The sequence below is a fragment of the Lepidochelys kempii genome, chromosome 7 (genome assembly GCF_965140265.1).
Source record: "Lepidochelys kempii isolate rLepKem1 chromosome 7, rLepKem1.hap2, whole genome shotgun sequence".
Taxonomy (NCBI): domain Eukaryota; kingdom Metazoa; phylum Chordata; order Testudines; family Cheloniidae; genus Lepidochelys; species Lepidochelys kempii.
Window position 1 is genome coordinate 121556306 of NC_133262.1, and position 14225 is coordinate 121570530.

Consider the following 14225-nt stretch of genomic DNA (forward strand, 5'->3'; position numbering starts at 1 on the left):
CCTGTAGATGAGCAATACAAGACCCTCAGACCAAGGTCCTATGGAAAGACAGAATACCATCATCATTGAAAAACATAGGTTTCCCCAGTCCCTGATCTTTTGAAATACACATTTCAACACTTTATTTGTTCTCTCACATCAACCTTTTAAAGGCCAAATATTCTTGGAATATATTTTTTAAACAATACAAATATTTATAAACAGGGCTGCCTCTACTAATCCACTCCCCTGGCTTCCAGTTGTGCTCAGTATCAGTTAATAATAAACCAGTCCTCACTTGGGATATAGATTTCCCATCTTAATGAGACATCTCTGGGCCCCTTTTGTAAATAACTGATGTATATGTTTTCATTTCAACATGGGGGTATATTGAACAGACCAAATTTCCCTCATGTTGCAGTGGGTGAAGGGGAAGTTTCTAAGTTACTTTTAATACAGACACAGAACAAGAAATCAGAGACTATGCATCTGACCTGTCATGTTCATGATTCTCTAGTCAAATTGGTTATTTCCCTAAGTGGGCTCAGACCAATAGACTGGCTCACTTTACCAGGCTACTTTGCATGCTGATTTTCATGTTCTCATGTTTTAAACTATTCTAGAATGACAGAAAGATATAAATGCAAAAAGGAGGAAAGGATTTTATAGTGGTTTATAAATAGGCTGAGTCAATCACTGATTTTTCAGCTCAGTGACCAACCTGTAAAAAAATAGTCATTTTGGGTCAACCCGAAAAAAAAGTTTGTTATTTTGTTTCATTTTCAGGTGTCTTTTACCCCTTTTAAAAATAAATTGAGCTGAATGTCAAAAAAAACCAAAACATTACATTTTGAAAATGTCAAAACAAAACATTTAAACATTTTGGGGGAGGGGGGGTGGAAATATCCATTTTTGGGCTGAAAATACTCACTGAATTCAACCTGAGTTTGCAAATAGTTTTGGTTAACTTGAAACTGTATTTTTTGGTGAATAAATTGTCTGAAAAATTTTGGCCCAGCTCTATTTATATACAGGACTGGGAGTCAGGAGACCTAGATTGTCATCTCCCCTCTATGTGACTCAGCTTCTTCACCTGTAAAAGGGGGAGGGGGGCTAAAGTCTCACTGACCTCCACATGTGTTCTGCTGCTTAATTCATTGAGGGAGCAAAGTGCTCTGGGATCCTCAGATGACAAGAGCTGGAAAAATGCAACGTTGTTACAAAGCAATGTTCTTGACCCTTGGGCTTCTGTTCATATTGGAACCATTTGAAGGTTTTCATGTCCACCCTTCCTAGATTCGGTATTGTCACTTTAAAGACCAGAAGTATACTTGACATAGCTTTAAAAACAGATAGTGTAGTACATTGTGTAATAATAACGATACTGAGCAGGTGCTAAAGGGATCTTCCTTCATGGCTGATGGCCACTAGCTCTCCTTCAAGCACCAGATCAAGTTCAAATGTCCCATCCTCACTTTCAAAGCCATGCATGACTCCCATTCCGCCTCAGAACTTGCCTCCTTTACTCCAACAATAATAGCTTCCCTGCTCCCTTACCTTCCTTCTCACCCTCCTGTCAAATCAAGACAGTGAACTTGCTGCATTGTTGGTGTCCCCTCCTATTTGTTGCCCTTGGACATTCCAACAAGCACATTGTTTGGTTCACAGAAAGTGTTGCAAAGGCTCATGGGACTATTTATTCCTGCAGCCATCTTGAAAGCCTAGGAATCATCCAATCAGAGAGCAGAAACAACATCACGTGAGCTAGGGGACCACCAACCACAACAGGTGAAATTCGCCCCTGTGAGGAGGGTGAACATGAGGGCTCAGCAATACCTAAGTCCCACTGAAGCCTGAAGCCCTGGCCTAGGGACTGCGAGTCGTGCATCATTCGGGACTTATGCTGGCCCTCTGCAGTGCACAGGGATGAATTGCTCCCTCCACACACTACACAAAGCAACAGTCATGGGAAATGTTTCACGAGCCACCTATAGACTGAAAATACAGCTGAATAAAACATCTACCCTGTGACTGTAAATAAGAGACAAACTGATTAAAAACAAACCAGTGTTTGGGATGTGGATAATTTGCAGGTGGGGAATAAGTTCTTCGCTGTGAATGGTTCACCCAGCTCTGGGAAGTTGTTGCTCGAAACCCATTAGCAGATTGGGGTCCTGGAAGAATGATACCAACTTAGTCTTCAACTCCAAAGCATTTTGAGCTAGCGGTCAGCTGGGAGGATCTCTGAACAAAAGCCCTAGGCTATAGCACAAAGCCACAAGAGAAGAAAGATCAAGACACTGGCTCATAGAGGGCTTTATTCCGAATCCTGCTGAGCAGTCATTGACTTCAAAGTGCCGCAGGTGCTCAGTAGTCAGGTCTCCCACCCACTTTTAATGTAAGGCACAGCTTTCCTGGAATGATCAAACAGCCCTCTGCAAATATTGGGAGGTTTTTACTAGTCGTTCATTCAGGCTTTGATGTGAACTGCCATTGATGTCACCAGAAAAGTCCCGCACCAGGTGAGCAGAGGAAGCTCTTAACCAGCACTGGAATTTGCTTTGCAAAGTTCCTTTATCACAAGCTGCCTCACCTATATTCATGCAGCCAAATCTCCATTCCTGTTTGATGAGACCATGCAATGAGCTACAGAGCCGGAGTCAGAGACAGAATTAAGGCTTCCTGGTGAATACCAAAATGCATTGTACTCAGCGTCCATTAAACAGATCCACAGTGCACAGCAACTCAAGAGGGACATTGTGTTATCACCAGTCTGTTGGAGGCTAACTGGTGAGAGCCACTCCTGGGTTGTGTTCCTGACTCAGCCACGACCCTGCTGCAAGATCTTGGGCAAACCGCTTATTCTCTCTGTGCTTATTTATGCACCCACATGGCCCCCCCTTACTACAGTAGCTGTGCACCTCACAATCTTTAATGTATTCATGCTCACAATGCCCCTGTCAGGTAGGGATGTGCATTATCTCCCCCTGCAGATGAGGCACAGAGATTAAGAGACTTACCTAAGATCACACAGAAAGTCTGTGGTGGAAGAGGAAATTGATTCTCCCAAGTCTCAAGCTAGTGCCCTAACCACTGGACTATACCTTCCTCTCTTAAACTGCCTCAGTTTTCCCATCTATAAAATGGGGACAGTACCACAAAATTATCTCCTATGTGGCAAGGAAGCTTAACTAATGTCTGTGCATTGCTTTAAGAACCTTGGATAAAATGTCCAAGAGAAGGGCAACTATTTAACAAGAAAACCCAGCTCTTTTGATTCATACTACAGGAAATAAACAGGACTGGACCAGCTGCAGCTGTCATGCTTCACTAACATCTATCTGCAGTTCTGAACAGCTTGGAGGGATCTTATTCATTCTGCGCTGTCTGTCAAATACACACAGAGCCTCAGCTTCCAGTTTCACTCTTCTCATAGGAAGCCCCAGTGCTTTGAAGGTTGAGAGTGACCGACGAAGTGGGTATTCACCCACGAAAGCTTATGCTCCAATACGTCTGCTAGTCTTTTAGGTGCCACAGGACATGCATCCAATGAAGTGAGCTGTAGCTCACGAAAGCTTATGCTCAAATAAATTGGTTAGTCTCTAAGGTGCCACAAGTCCTCCTGTTCTTTTTGCGAATACAGACTAACGCGGCTGCTACTCTGAAACAGGACTCTTCGCCGCTTTTACAGATCCAGACTAACACGGCTACCCCTCTGATACCTGATAAACTGATTTGTGCATTGGGGTAGGGGAGAGGATGCAAGTATACTGGCAAAGTTAAGGTGGGTTGGGGAAGTCCCACGCACATCTCAAAAGCCAATACAGAAAAGGCTTGGAAACCTTGTCTACTACTGTGATGGTGTGTAGGGTACGTGTTGCTGCACACCGCAGTGAAAGGCAGGCTGCGTCCACACTGTGTGGTGTGTTGCTACACATGGCAGTGGAAGGCTCTGGCAAAGGCAAGGATCTGCTGTAGCCTTTCCCTGCTGTAAATGGAGACTTTCACTGTGGCTGGGAAAGGTTCCGGAAGCGGGAAGGCAGCAGTGTAGATATAGGAGGGACTGTGCGGGCATGTAGACGGCCATATAGGTATATACCCTAGGGGTTCTGGCATGTCTGTATTCTATTCACCTATGCAGTGCCTCAGTGTCTACACTGCTAGTCACAGCCATGCTATCTGGGTGTGCCATGTCCATACTCTACACACCGCCGTAAGCGTAGGCCTATGTGAAGGCACAAGGATGGAAGTCCTTAGATACCCGGGTGGATGGCACTGGGTAAACATGACTGGATAAAATGGTGAGAAAAGAACACATCCCGAGCACAAATTCCCTAGCCAACGCCATCGACTGGGAGTGGGTTGTTAGCAGGAGGAACTGGGGAAAAAGCTTACGTGAGAAAGAAAATCATTCACTTTCTGAGCAGGAGTTAGGGGACCTAAGGACAGCACAAGCTGCTGGATGAATCCCTGAATGGATGCCTTTACATATTTCTGCCTGGCTCAGTACTTATTCAGCAATCCTCCCCAAATAGCATTGCATCCAGGGGTGGTTTTTAATCACCAGAATACCCCTGAGAAGTGGGGGAATATCACGCCCTTTTTATAGATGAGAAACTGAGGCAGAGGATAGCTTAAGTAACTTGACCAAGGTCACACAGGGAATCTGCGACAGAAACTGAAACCAGTTCTCCCAGGTTGAATTCTTTAGCCTTTGTTTCCTTCATCTCCAGTATCAGGTCTTGAGCTTATCCACTCTGCCTAGACATTTACAATACATTGAACTGGGTCCAGCCCCCATTCAAGCTGAATGCACCCTTTCAGAATGGACAGAATAAGAAAGGGAAAAAGAAAGAGAGGGATGGGGAGGTGAGTTGCTTGCAGATTCGTCAAGACAGATCCATTTACTACAGAGGTGGGCAAACTATGGCCCGTGGGCCACATCCGGCCCACGGGACCCTCCTGCCCAGCCCCTGAGCTCCTGCCCCAGGAGGCTAGCCCCCAGGCCCTCCCCCACTGTTCCCCCTCCCCCGCAGCCTCACCTTGCCGCCGGCGCCATGCTCTGGGTGGCAGGGCGAGCTCCTGGGGCAGCACAGCTGCAGAGCCCGGCCTGACCCAGTGCTCTGTGCTGCATGATGGCCATGGTGGCGTGGCCCGGCTTCAGCCCCCGGTGCTCCAGGAAGTGCGGTGAGGGGGCATGGAGCAGGGGGTTTGGATAGAGGGCAGAGGAGTTCGGGTTGGTGGTCAGAGGGCAGGGGTGTGGATGGGGGTCGGGGTGGGAACAGGGAGTTGAATGGGGGCAGGGGTCCCAGGGGGGGCAGTCAGGAAGGAGAGGGAGGCTTGGATGGGGTGGCAGGGGGCAGTCAGGAGCAGGGGTTCCAGGGGCAGTCAGGGGACAGAGTCAAGGGGTGGTTGGATGGGGCAGGGGTCCTGGGGGGGCAGTCAGGAATGAGAGGAGGGGTTGGATGGGGCGGCAGGGGGCAGTTAGGGGCAGGGGTCCGGGAGTGGTCAGGGGACAGGGAGCGGGGGTGTATGGATGGGGCAAGGGTCCTGGGGGGGGCAGTCAGGAATGAGAGGAGGGGTTAGATGGGGCAGGAGTCCCAGGGGTGGATAGGAGGTGGAGGCCGGGCCACAACCCTCTCCCCTAACCGGCCCTCCATACAATTTCCGAAACCCGATGCGGCCCTCAGGCCAAACATTTTGCCCGCCCCTGGTTTACTAGCTATTCAGTCAGACAGGGACCGTTCAGAAGACTGAGCTTTCCCCATACCTGAGCTGGTGCCAAAGTGACAGCCTAAATGTCACATGATTGATCACTCATTGTCAAAAGAGATCAGCTGGTAAAATGTTTTTAGATCAGTAACCTCCTGTCCTTTAATAGGGCATTAGACTAGGTCACCTCAGCTCCCATCCCTCCACAACTACAAAAACTAGTATGACAGCATGCTTCTCTCCCATCTCAGCTCCCTCCCGCTTTCCTCCCTGGGGATGGGGAAAGCATAAATAGGGTCCAGATGGACCAAACCTTGGAGTCTGTTAGACAGAATCTTCTGAAAGACTCTTCCTCCCAGGACACAGCAGGGGGGACTCTGGGCCGTCTCCCAAATGAGGTTGGAGTGAGGGATGGAGTCTCTATTTCCAAGCAATTTGCCCCTCCCTAGACAAAACCCCCATAGCTGAGACTGGCAGAGGCTGAGCAGTAGGACGCACAGAGACTGGTGCCTGCCAGTGTCTAATGCTGGGAAGGGGGCATCTTCATGCATCCTCTCCTGTGGGGTGAACCTATTTCTGAGTAGAGATAGATCCAAGCTGCGAGTTCCAGTCTGACCATCCAAAAAGAGCTCAAAGGGGTTTGAATCCCACACCCTGGTTCTGAGCCGTGCATTCTGAATCCAACTCCAGAGCTGAACCTGTCTAATGCAGGAAGAGGTTCAAGTTTTAGCCCTCTCTGGGGGTGCTGACCAGTATGTCAGAAGCAGGGATAGGTCCATCAATGGCTATTAGCCAGGATGGGCAGAGATGGTGTCCCTAGCCTCTGTTTGTCAGAAGCTGGGAATGGGTGACAGGGGATGGATCACTTGATGATTATCTGTTCTGTTCATTCCCTCTGGGGCACCTGTCATTGGCCACTGTTGGAAGACAGGATACTGGGCTAGATGGACCTTTGGTCTGACTCAGTATGGCTGTTCTTTTGTTCTTAGGGACCCTGCTTTATAAAGAGGGTCTTTAAAAACAGAAAAGAAGACAACATATGAAATTGAACAGGTCCCATGTTAATAGTGAGGTCCTTGAGATCTGGGGGCAGGGCTGTGTGCAATAATCCAATCTCGGCTCCAGAACCTTTGGCCTGAGCAACGCAACTTCCCTGCTTAACTACACCCATGCAGCATACCCCCTCAGAGAGACCCTGGTTTCTACCTCACTCATAAAATTTACAACATTTTATTAACAGATTTCTTCTCCCCAAGGCTTTTGGGAGCCAGTGAGACAAGTTCATGCCAGGTGTTACTCCACTGAAGGGATGGAGGAATGGGCCCCGGGTGGATTGTGGCTAGAGCACAGGACAGACAGGACTCCTGGGCTTTGTTGGTGACTCATTTCAAGAAAACCATTTAACCTCTATCATAATAGTACTTTGCATCTTCCCCTCCAGCATCTCAAAAGTGCTTAATAAACCGTGAATGAAAATGACAAGCCTCATGATAAAAATGAGTCTCCAAAATACCAGTTTCAGAGTGGTAGTCGTGTTACCCGTGTGAGGCTGGTAAGGATGATCCCCATTTTGTACATGGGTAAATGGAGGTACAGAGAGATGAAGTGTCTTATGGAAGGTCACACTGCAAACCTGGAGCTGTGGGGTACCTCCAGGAACAGAACCCAGCATTCCTGACTCTGACCACTGGGTTTTAACCAACACCTCGCTTTAGTCTGTAACTCAGAGCCGCCATCCCTAAAAGCCAGGGATAATGCTACTTACTGTACAAACTCTCATCCACCCATGGCTTTGGTGGCCTTTGTGGATTAAAGTTTGTAAAGTGCTTAGCGATCCTTAGGTGCACAGCCCTGTAAGAGTCCAAAATATTACAACTGCCCATTGTAAGTCTGGCTGAAAGCGAGTGTGCTCTTCTGTGGAGCAGAGGGGAGGATAGGACAACAGATCTATACTATATCAGTGTATCATACTCTAGAGCATGGGCAACTTTACCCCGCCTCACTCCAGAATTGCCTTAACCTTCCAACCCCACCCAGAACACAATAGAGTGCGGCATCATCTCTAGTTCCCAAAGAAGTGAAAGGGGGAAGGGAAGCTGATAAATCTATGAACCACGCCAATTGTTTTGTTAGCCTCAATACAATTCCTCTGGCAGAGAGAGAGATGTTCCAGGCATCCTGATTTTTGCATTAGTGCCCTCTCGTCCTTGTGGGAGACAATTCTACGGAAGAGGATCATGAATTTTCACCTGCTTACCAATTATCTGTGGGAGGAGCATCAGCTACCCTGTAGCATTTGCAAACAAGTTCACAGAGTCCAGCCAACTCCCTTTCCTGCCGAGAACCTAGATTGCTGTCTGGACTATATAAATATAGCAACAGCTCCCCCAACAAATAAAAGGGCTCAATGACCAAAGAACTGGAGAAATGAGGACACCGAGAAGAACAGAGAAGACTGATTTACCAAGCCACGAACTAGCTGAGATTCATGCACAATACATTCTTAGAAGAGGGGAAAATAAACGAGGGACTTTTGCAAACAATATTTCTTTAATAAGTTAAAGAAAGGGGTGAGTTTGTTTGCTTTAAATATTGGGGAGGGGGAAGAAGGGCATTTTTCCAGGTAATTGAATAATTCAAGATGAAGCAAGTAAGAGATCATTGCAGATGTGCCAGGGGTCTTGGAGGAAGGGAGTAAAGACTCCCAAGGAGAAAGAATAAAGCAAAGAGGAACAAGACCTTGGCCTTGGTTCAGGAAAGGAGGGAGGTAAAGGCTGTCCGTGAAGATGGACAAGTTCCGAATGATCTTCCAGTTCCTCCAGGCCAATCAGGAATCTTTCATGAATGGCATCTGTGGGATCATGGCCCTGGCCAGCGCCCAGATGTACTCAGCCTTCGATTTCAACTGCCCCTGCCTGCCGAGTTACAACCTGGCATATGGCCTGGGCATCCTGTTCGTGCCCCCCCTGGTCTTGTTCCTCCTGGGCTTTGTGATGAACAACAACGTGTCTGTGCTGGCAGAGGAGTGGAAGAGGCCCACGGGCATGCGGCAGAAGGACCCGGCTGTCCTGCGCTACATGTTCTGCTCCATGGCCCAGCGGGCCATGATCGCACCCGCTGTCTGGATCTCCGTGACACTGCTGGACGGGAAGTGCTTCATGTGCGCGTTCAGCACCTCAGTGCCAGTGGAGAAGCTGGGGAACGGGAGCTACACGGGCCTGTCAGAGAAGGAGATGAGGAGGATACTGGCCCGCATCCCCTGCAAAGAGATCTACAACGGGCAGGAGCTTGTGGCCAGGGAGGTCGTGGTGAGATACCTGCGCTGCATCTCACAGGTAAGAGCCGGGGGCTTATGCTACATGGGCTTCGTCCTATCTGGATGGGAGACTTCCAAGAAGAAACTCATGGTTGCTGCAGGAAATAGTGTTGGTACCTCAGCAGGGGGTGCTCTTTCCTTGGGGTCCATAGTGTGTGTCTGAGCATGGTTCCAGGGGGTGCTGTCTTTTGGATGGCATGTAAATCTGAGGCCTTGGCTCTTCATAACCATTAACTATCCCAGGTCAGGTGTTTTGGAAGACTAGGATTGTCAGCCTCAGTGTCCCCTCCTAGCCTAATTCCAATGTGGGTAGTTAGATTGTGCCTTCCTAAATCCCCCCCTGACATTCCAGTTGGATTCAGCTTTCACAGTCACTGCCTGTCCTAAATTCTTGGGTAGCGTTCCTGTGCATCATTAAATGGACAGCCATGTTCCACTCCAGAAATGGCTGCATTTCCATGGCAGGCAAGTGATCCATACAAATCCAGGGCTAAATTCAGCCCATGGCATACTTGGGGCAATTCCCCCTAAAGTCAATGAGAGTTATACCTGCCTACACCTGAATTTGGCCAACTGCCTATTCTTACCAAAGGACCCTACCGCTGCAAGATATTCTTTTATCAGAGGAGTCTGGGACCACATGGCATGGTTGTCAGAAAGCAGAAATGCAGGACATTGGCCTTCAAGGTGCACAAGAGTTGCTTAGTGAACTGTGAACCAGGGAAAGGAACATTTTTTTTTGAAGGGTAGCAATTTCTGGTGGAGACATTTCGTCCACACAAGCTGGCCTGGGGAGTGAGGACCCAAGTGCTGGCTTCTGATCTCAGGTCCCCCCATGTGGAACCATTTGAGATAGCCACTAGGCTGCTGGAATCATGATAATTTGGTCACGCTTTATATAGAGATTCCATTTATAAAGGGTTAACACATGATTAATAGCGGTTTTAATAAATGACTAATCAGTAGATTGCTAAAGTCACAGGTTGCTTATTAGCATGACTTATCTGACAATTTATAACGATCTATACTACTTTATGTTGCTAATCTGCATATAAACAGCTATCAATTGTTTCAATTCTTTATAACTGGAACCTTGATATGAAGTGACTGATCATTCCTAGCACAACTATTGCATCTTCCACCTGAGGATCTCAGAGCACTTTGCCCATCAGAGTCTTAGCCCCACTCCACCCCATGGAAGGTAAGTATCATTATCCCCATTTTAAATACAGAAACTGAGGCACAAAGAGGGGAAGTGACTTGGCCAAGCCTACAAAGCAGAATCAGTGGCAGAGACAAGAACAAAACCCGGTTTCCAGACTGATTGGAAAACACTCTCCACCAGCTGGCGCATCATGGCAAAAGAGACAGTACCTGAATATAGAACAGATGCACAAGCCTACCTTGGGAAGACTGAGTTAGACAAGCCCAGTTTGCCCTTCCTGGCCCTGAGAGTTTGCCCTTCCTGGCCCTGGTGTCCAGCAGGTTGGCAGTGCACAAGAAAGCCAGGTCCTAATACAGGCCAGAGGCCATACCTCTCTATTGCCATCACTGGAATCTATGAATTAGACTGTAGAGAGCCTATCTGCTTCTGCTCATTGAGGCTGGATATTACTGAGGCTAACAGCTTAGCAAAAAGAGACAGTTGTCTGAATAAGGGCAGCATCTGCAGTTATACAGGTTGGATAACGAATTATAAGGACTATTGATCCTCATGCTTCAGGGCACGTCATTAAATGGCACCGTATGAGCAGGTGTATTAAGAACATACATGGCAATTATCAGAGACAGGGCACTGCCTAGATGCACCATTTGGGCTGGTACAATCAGTGATAATTGTCATGCAATGCAGAAGCAACAAAATGCAGCTGGAGAAGCAAAGGCATGTGCATGTATGTGTGGAAAAGACTCTAATCTAAACCCAGGTACAGGGACAACCGCACAAATGGTCTCCTCATTTGCAATGTAAACATCCCCAAATGCCAAGTGGCCGAGCGCTAAGCCAGCCACATTAACAAAGCACTTTCCTGCTGCTGGTCTCAGCGTATTTGTTCCTCATGGTTTAGAAAGGATGCAAATACCCTTGAGCTTTTCATCGGGAAATGTAAAATCCACCCTGCAGTCTAAGCAGGATGATTTGCCTTGTTACTGGGGTTTAAGTTCTGGTTGTTCCACTTCATTTTATTGGCAGTGTCTTAACTCTTTAGAGCAGTGATTCTCAATCTTTAGCAACCCGAGGACCCCCATTTTGATCTAAAAATCTTCACGGACACCCAAGCCTGCTGCTCAGCTCCAGGCCCCACCCCCACTCCACCCCTTCCCCCAAGGCCTCACCCTTGCCCCTCCTCTTCCTGTCCCCTCCCCTGAGAGCACCCTGTCCCCGCTCTTCCCCCTCCCTCCCAGCACTTCCTGCATGCTGCTGAACAGCTGTTCTGTGGCATGCAGGAGGCACTGGGAAGGAGTGGGAGGAATTGATCAACGGGGCCGGCAATCCCGGGCATGACTCACGGACTCCCTGAAGTAGGGCCGTGGAGCCAAGTTTGAGAAACCCTACCTTAGAGCCTTTATTATTCCTCTGCTAGGAGACCAGTACCTGGCAGGTGATCCATTTTCAGGTAATGCTGTAATAAATTCATGGCAACCTCCAACTTAGCAGTTATGCCAACTTTATTGCTATGCCACACGCTGGGGGTAGAACTCCTGCTACCAAAAGAACAAGCTCCTACTACTAGTGCAGAAGGAGACTCTCCATTAGCTGCTAGCAGTATAGAGCCTATGACACACACGTGTCTTTCTGATTTCACCAGTAGGAGGCAGTGGTACACATGCTTCCATACTGATGTAATATAGTGTATCTACCTGCTCTGCTATGGTTCAGTTCCTGTCTATAGTGTCAGTATCAATGCTAAGTGGTATTACATTACATTAAAGGGTATTTCCTGCTACTTAAAGGACTCCACTAGAAGGTGGGCATGGTGTCAATCTATCCTTGCATTCAGACTGGTTTTGTAGCCATTCAGAGACCAATATAATGCCCTGAGCAACTCCAGCTTGCTTTTCCTTGGGGGCAGAATCAGTAGCCATGGGAGAGATAGTCACATTACCTGCAGTCTGGCACTCTTAGGTCTGCAATTCATATAGCATGGGAAATAACATGCATGCTCCCTTTGAACCTGTAGTGTGTCATGTCAAAGATCCAGATCCCAGTGCTTCCCTAGTAGAGTCTGTCATGTTAGAACATAGCAGCACAAACCCAGGACATTAAATACAAAAAACTCTGGTGGAAGCGTAGGAAGGGCTTAATCTTTAAAGACTACAGCCTTTTAAGTCCCATCTCTCTGGTACAGGTCCTCCATCACCACAGATTGCACGCGTGGATTGACTGAGCCAGACATCATCCACATTATCAGGAGGCAAACTGAGGCACAGAGAGATTAAGTATCTTGCACAAGGGGACTCTGTGGCACAGCCATGAATTGACCCTTGCCCAAGGAACAGAGCAACCAAGCCCTGGTCTAGCATCGAAATCACAAGACCATGCCTCCTCCAACACATTTATTGATCTATAGAGTCTGGAAAATACCAGCATTCTAACAGAAGAGGAAAAAAAACCAGTAGGACTTGAGATATGTGAGACTTTTGCTTAGAAATGCATTGCTGTATCCTATAGTGCTTTGGTGTTAGAGCAAGAGAGGGGCCCGAAGTTACCTACAAAGCTTTTCTCCATCCCAGGCCTAAGAACTGCAGCATTTAACCCTTCGTGGCACGAGAAGGAAGTGAGAGCTCCCTGGCCAACCTCAGTCCCAGTGAGACCCCCTCAGCAGTGTAGCAGTTTCCCATCTGTGCTGTCACCGATAAATTTCCATTGACACCTCTGGCAGAGGCTCTAGGGCAGAAACAGGGATCCACAGCACAGCAGGGAGGGTCAGCTCTCATTCCAACTCACCTGTTACCTTTCCCTTCCTATCACAGGCACCCTAAACAGAGGAAGACAGACACACACACTCAATCCTAAGGGGTACCCTTTTCCTCTCCAGATACTTCCAGTTCCGGAACATTACAGATTTAGTTATTGAAGACAACTGGGAGAAAGGGTAGAGCCATTATCTAGAGAGGGTTTGCAGAGCTCAGGATGTGGTGAACCTTTCAACTAACATTTCCCCCCATAATTAAGACCATGCGGGCCATATCAGCCCCTCACTTACCTTAAACACTGTCCCACTCTTGGTCCTGTTTTCCCTGTGGGCAAATAAAGCAATTCCTGTTAGTTATGGACTTTGCAATATGTTTAAAACATACCAGAGTCTTCATTAGAGAGGGGCCTGAACTGGTGGCATCTGAACAACCCTGCAAGGTCAAGGACTTGGGATCAAGGCCATGGTTTTGGTTGAGCCCAGCCCTACCCTTGGTCTTTCTTGTTGTGACTAGTTTGGTTTCCCACCCCTTACCCCTGCAGGCTCTGGGCTGGTCCTTCGTGCTGCTGGTGACCATGGTGGCTTTCCTTGTCAGGGCTCTCCGGCCCTGCTTCACTCAAGCTGCCTTCCTGAAGAGCAAGTATTGGTCCCACTACATAGACATTGAGCGCAAGCTGTTCGACGAGACTTGCACGGAGCACGCCAAGACCTTCGCCAAGGTCTGCATCCAGCAGTTCTTTGAGGCCATGAACAAGGACATGGGCCTGGGGCACACCCACTCCCCTGAGGTGGCTCCCTCAGAAGTGGGGGAAGAGAAAGAGAAGCTACTGGGCATCACAGACCAGGGGACTATGAACAAGCTCCTGAAGAGCTGGCACAAATGCAAGCCGCCTCTGTGCCTCCATCAGGAGGTGTTACAGAACGGGAACAGCTGGGTAGAGGAAAATCAGCACCGCAATCACATCAGTCTGCCCAAGAGGGAGATTGTCACCTACTATAGTAAAGTGTGAGGATGGGCTACAGGAACAGAGATCAGGTGTGGCCTTAGAGATGGCCACCTAGGGCTCCCTTTCCAAGGGGTACCCCAGTAAGACTGGAAACATTATGGTCACTCCAGAGAGTCCAGTTCAGAGCATCTCTTCCCACCCTACTTGTCCATACTCCACGTAGCTGAGCAGAAACAAAAAGACACCCATTTGGAGAAGCAGGTGCTGCAGACAAGGTATGGGGTGGGCTGTTGAGCGGAGTAGGGAGAAGGGAAAATGAGCACCAGATGCCACCTTCAAATATGCTGGCATGACAAT

At 48.1% G+C, this 14225-nt stretch overlaps 1 protein-coding gene across 1 annotated transcript; it reads left to right on the top strand.

The window, feature by feature from the left end:
- The first annotated feature begins 8477 nt into the window (after positions 1-8477).
- CALHM1 (calcium homeostasis modulator 1) lies at positions 8478-13931 on the top strand. Its single transcript, XM_073354794.1, has 2 exons — positions 8478-9026; positions 13464-13931. Exons 1-2 carry the CDS (start codon positions 8478-8480, stop codon positions 13929-13931), a joined length of 1017 nt encoding a protein of 338 aa, XP_073210895.1.
- The last annotated feature ends 294 nt before the right edge of the window (positions 13932-14225 follow it).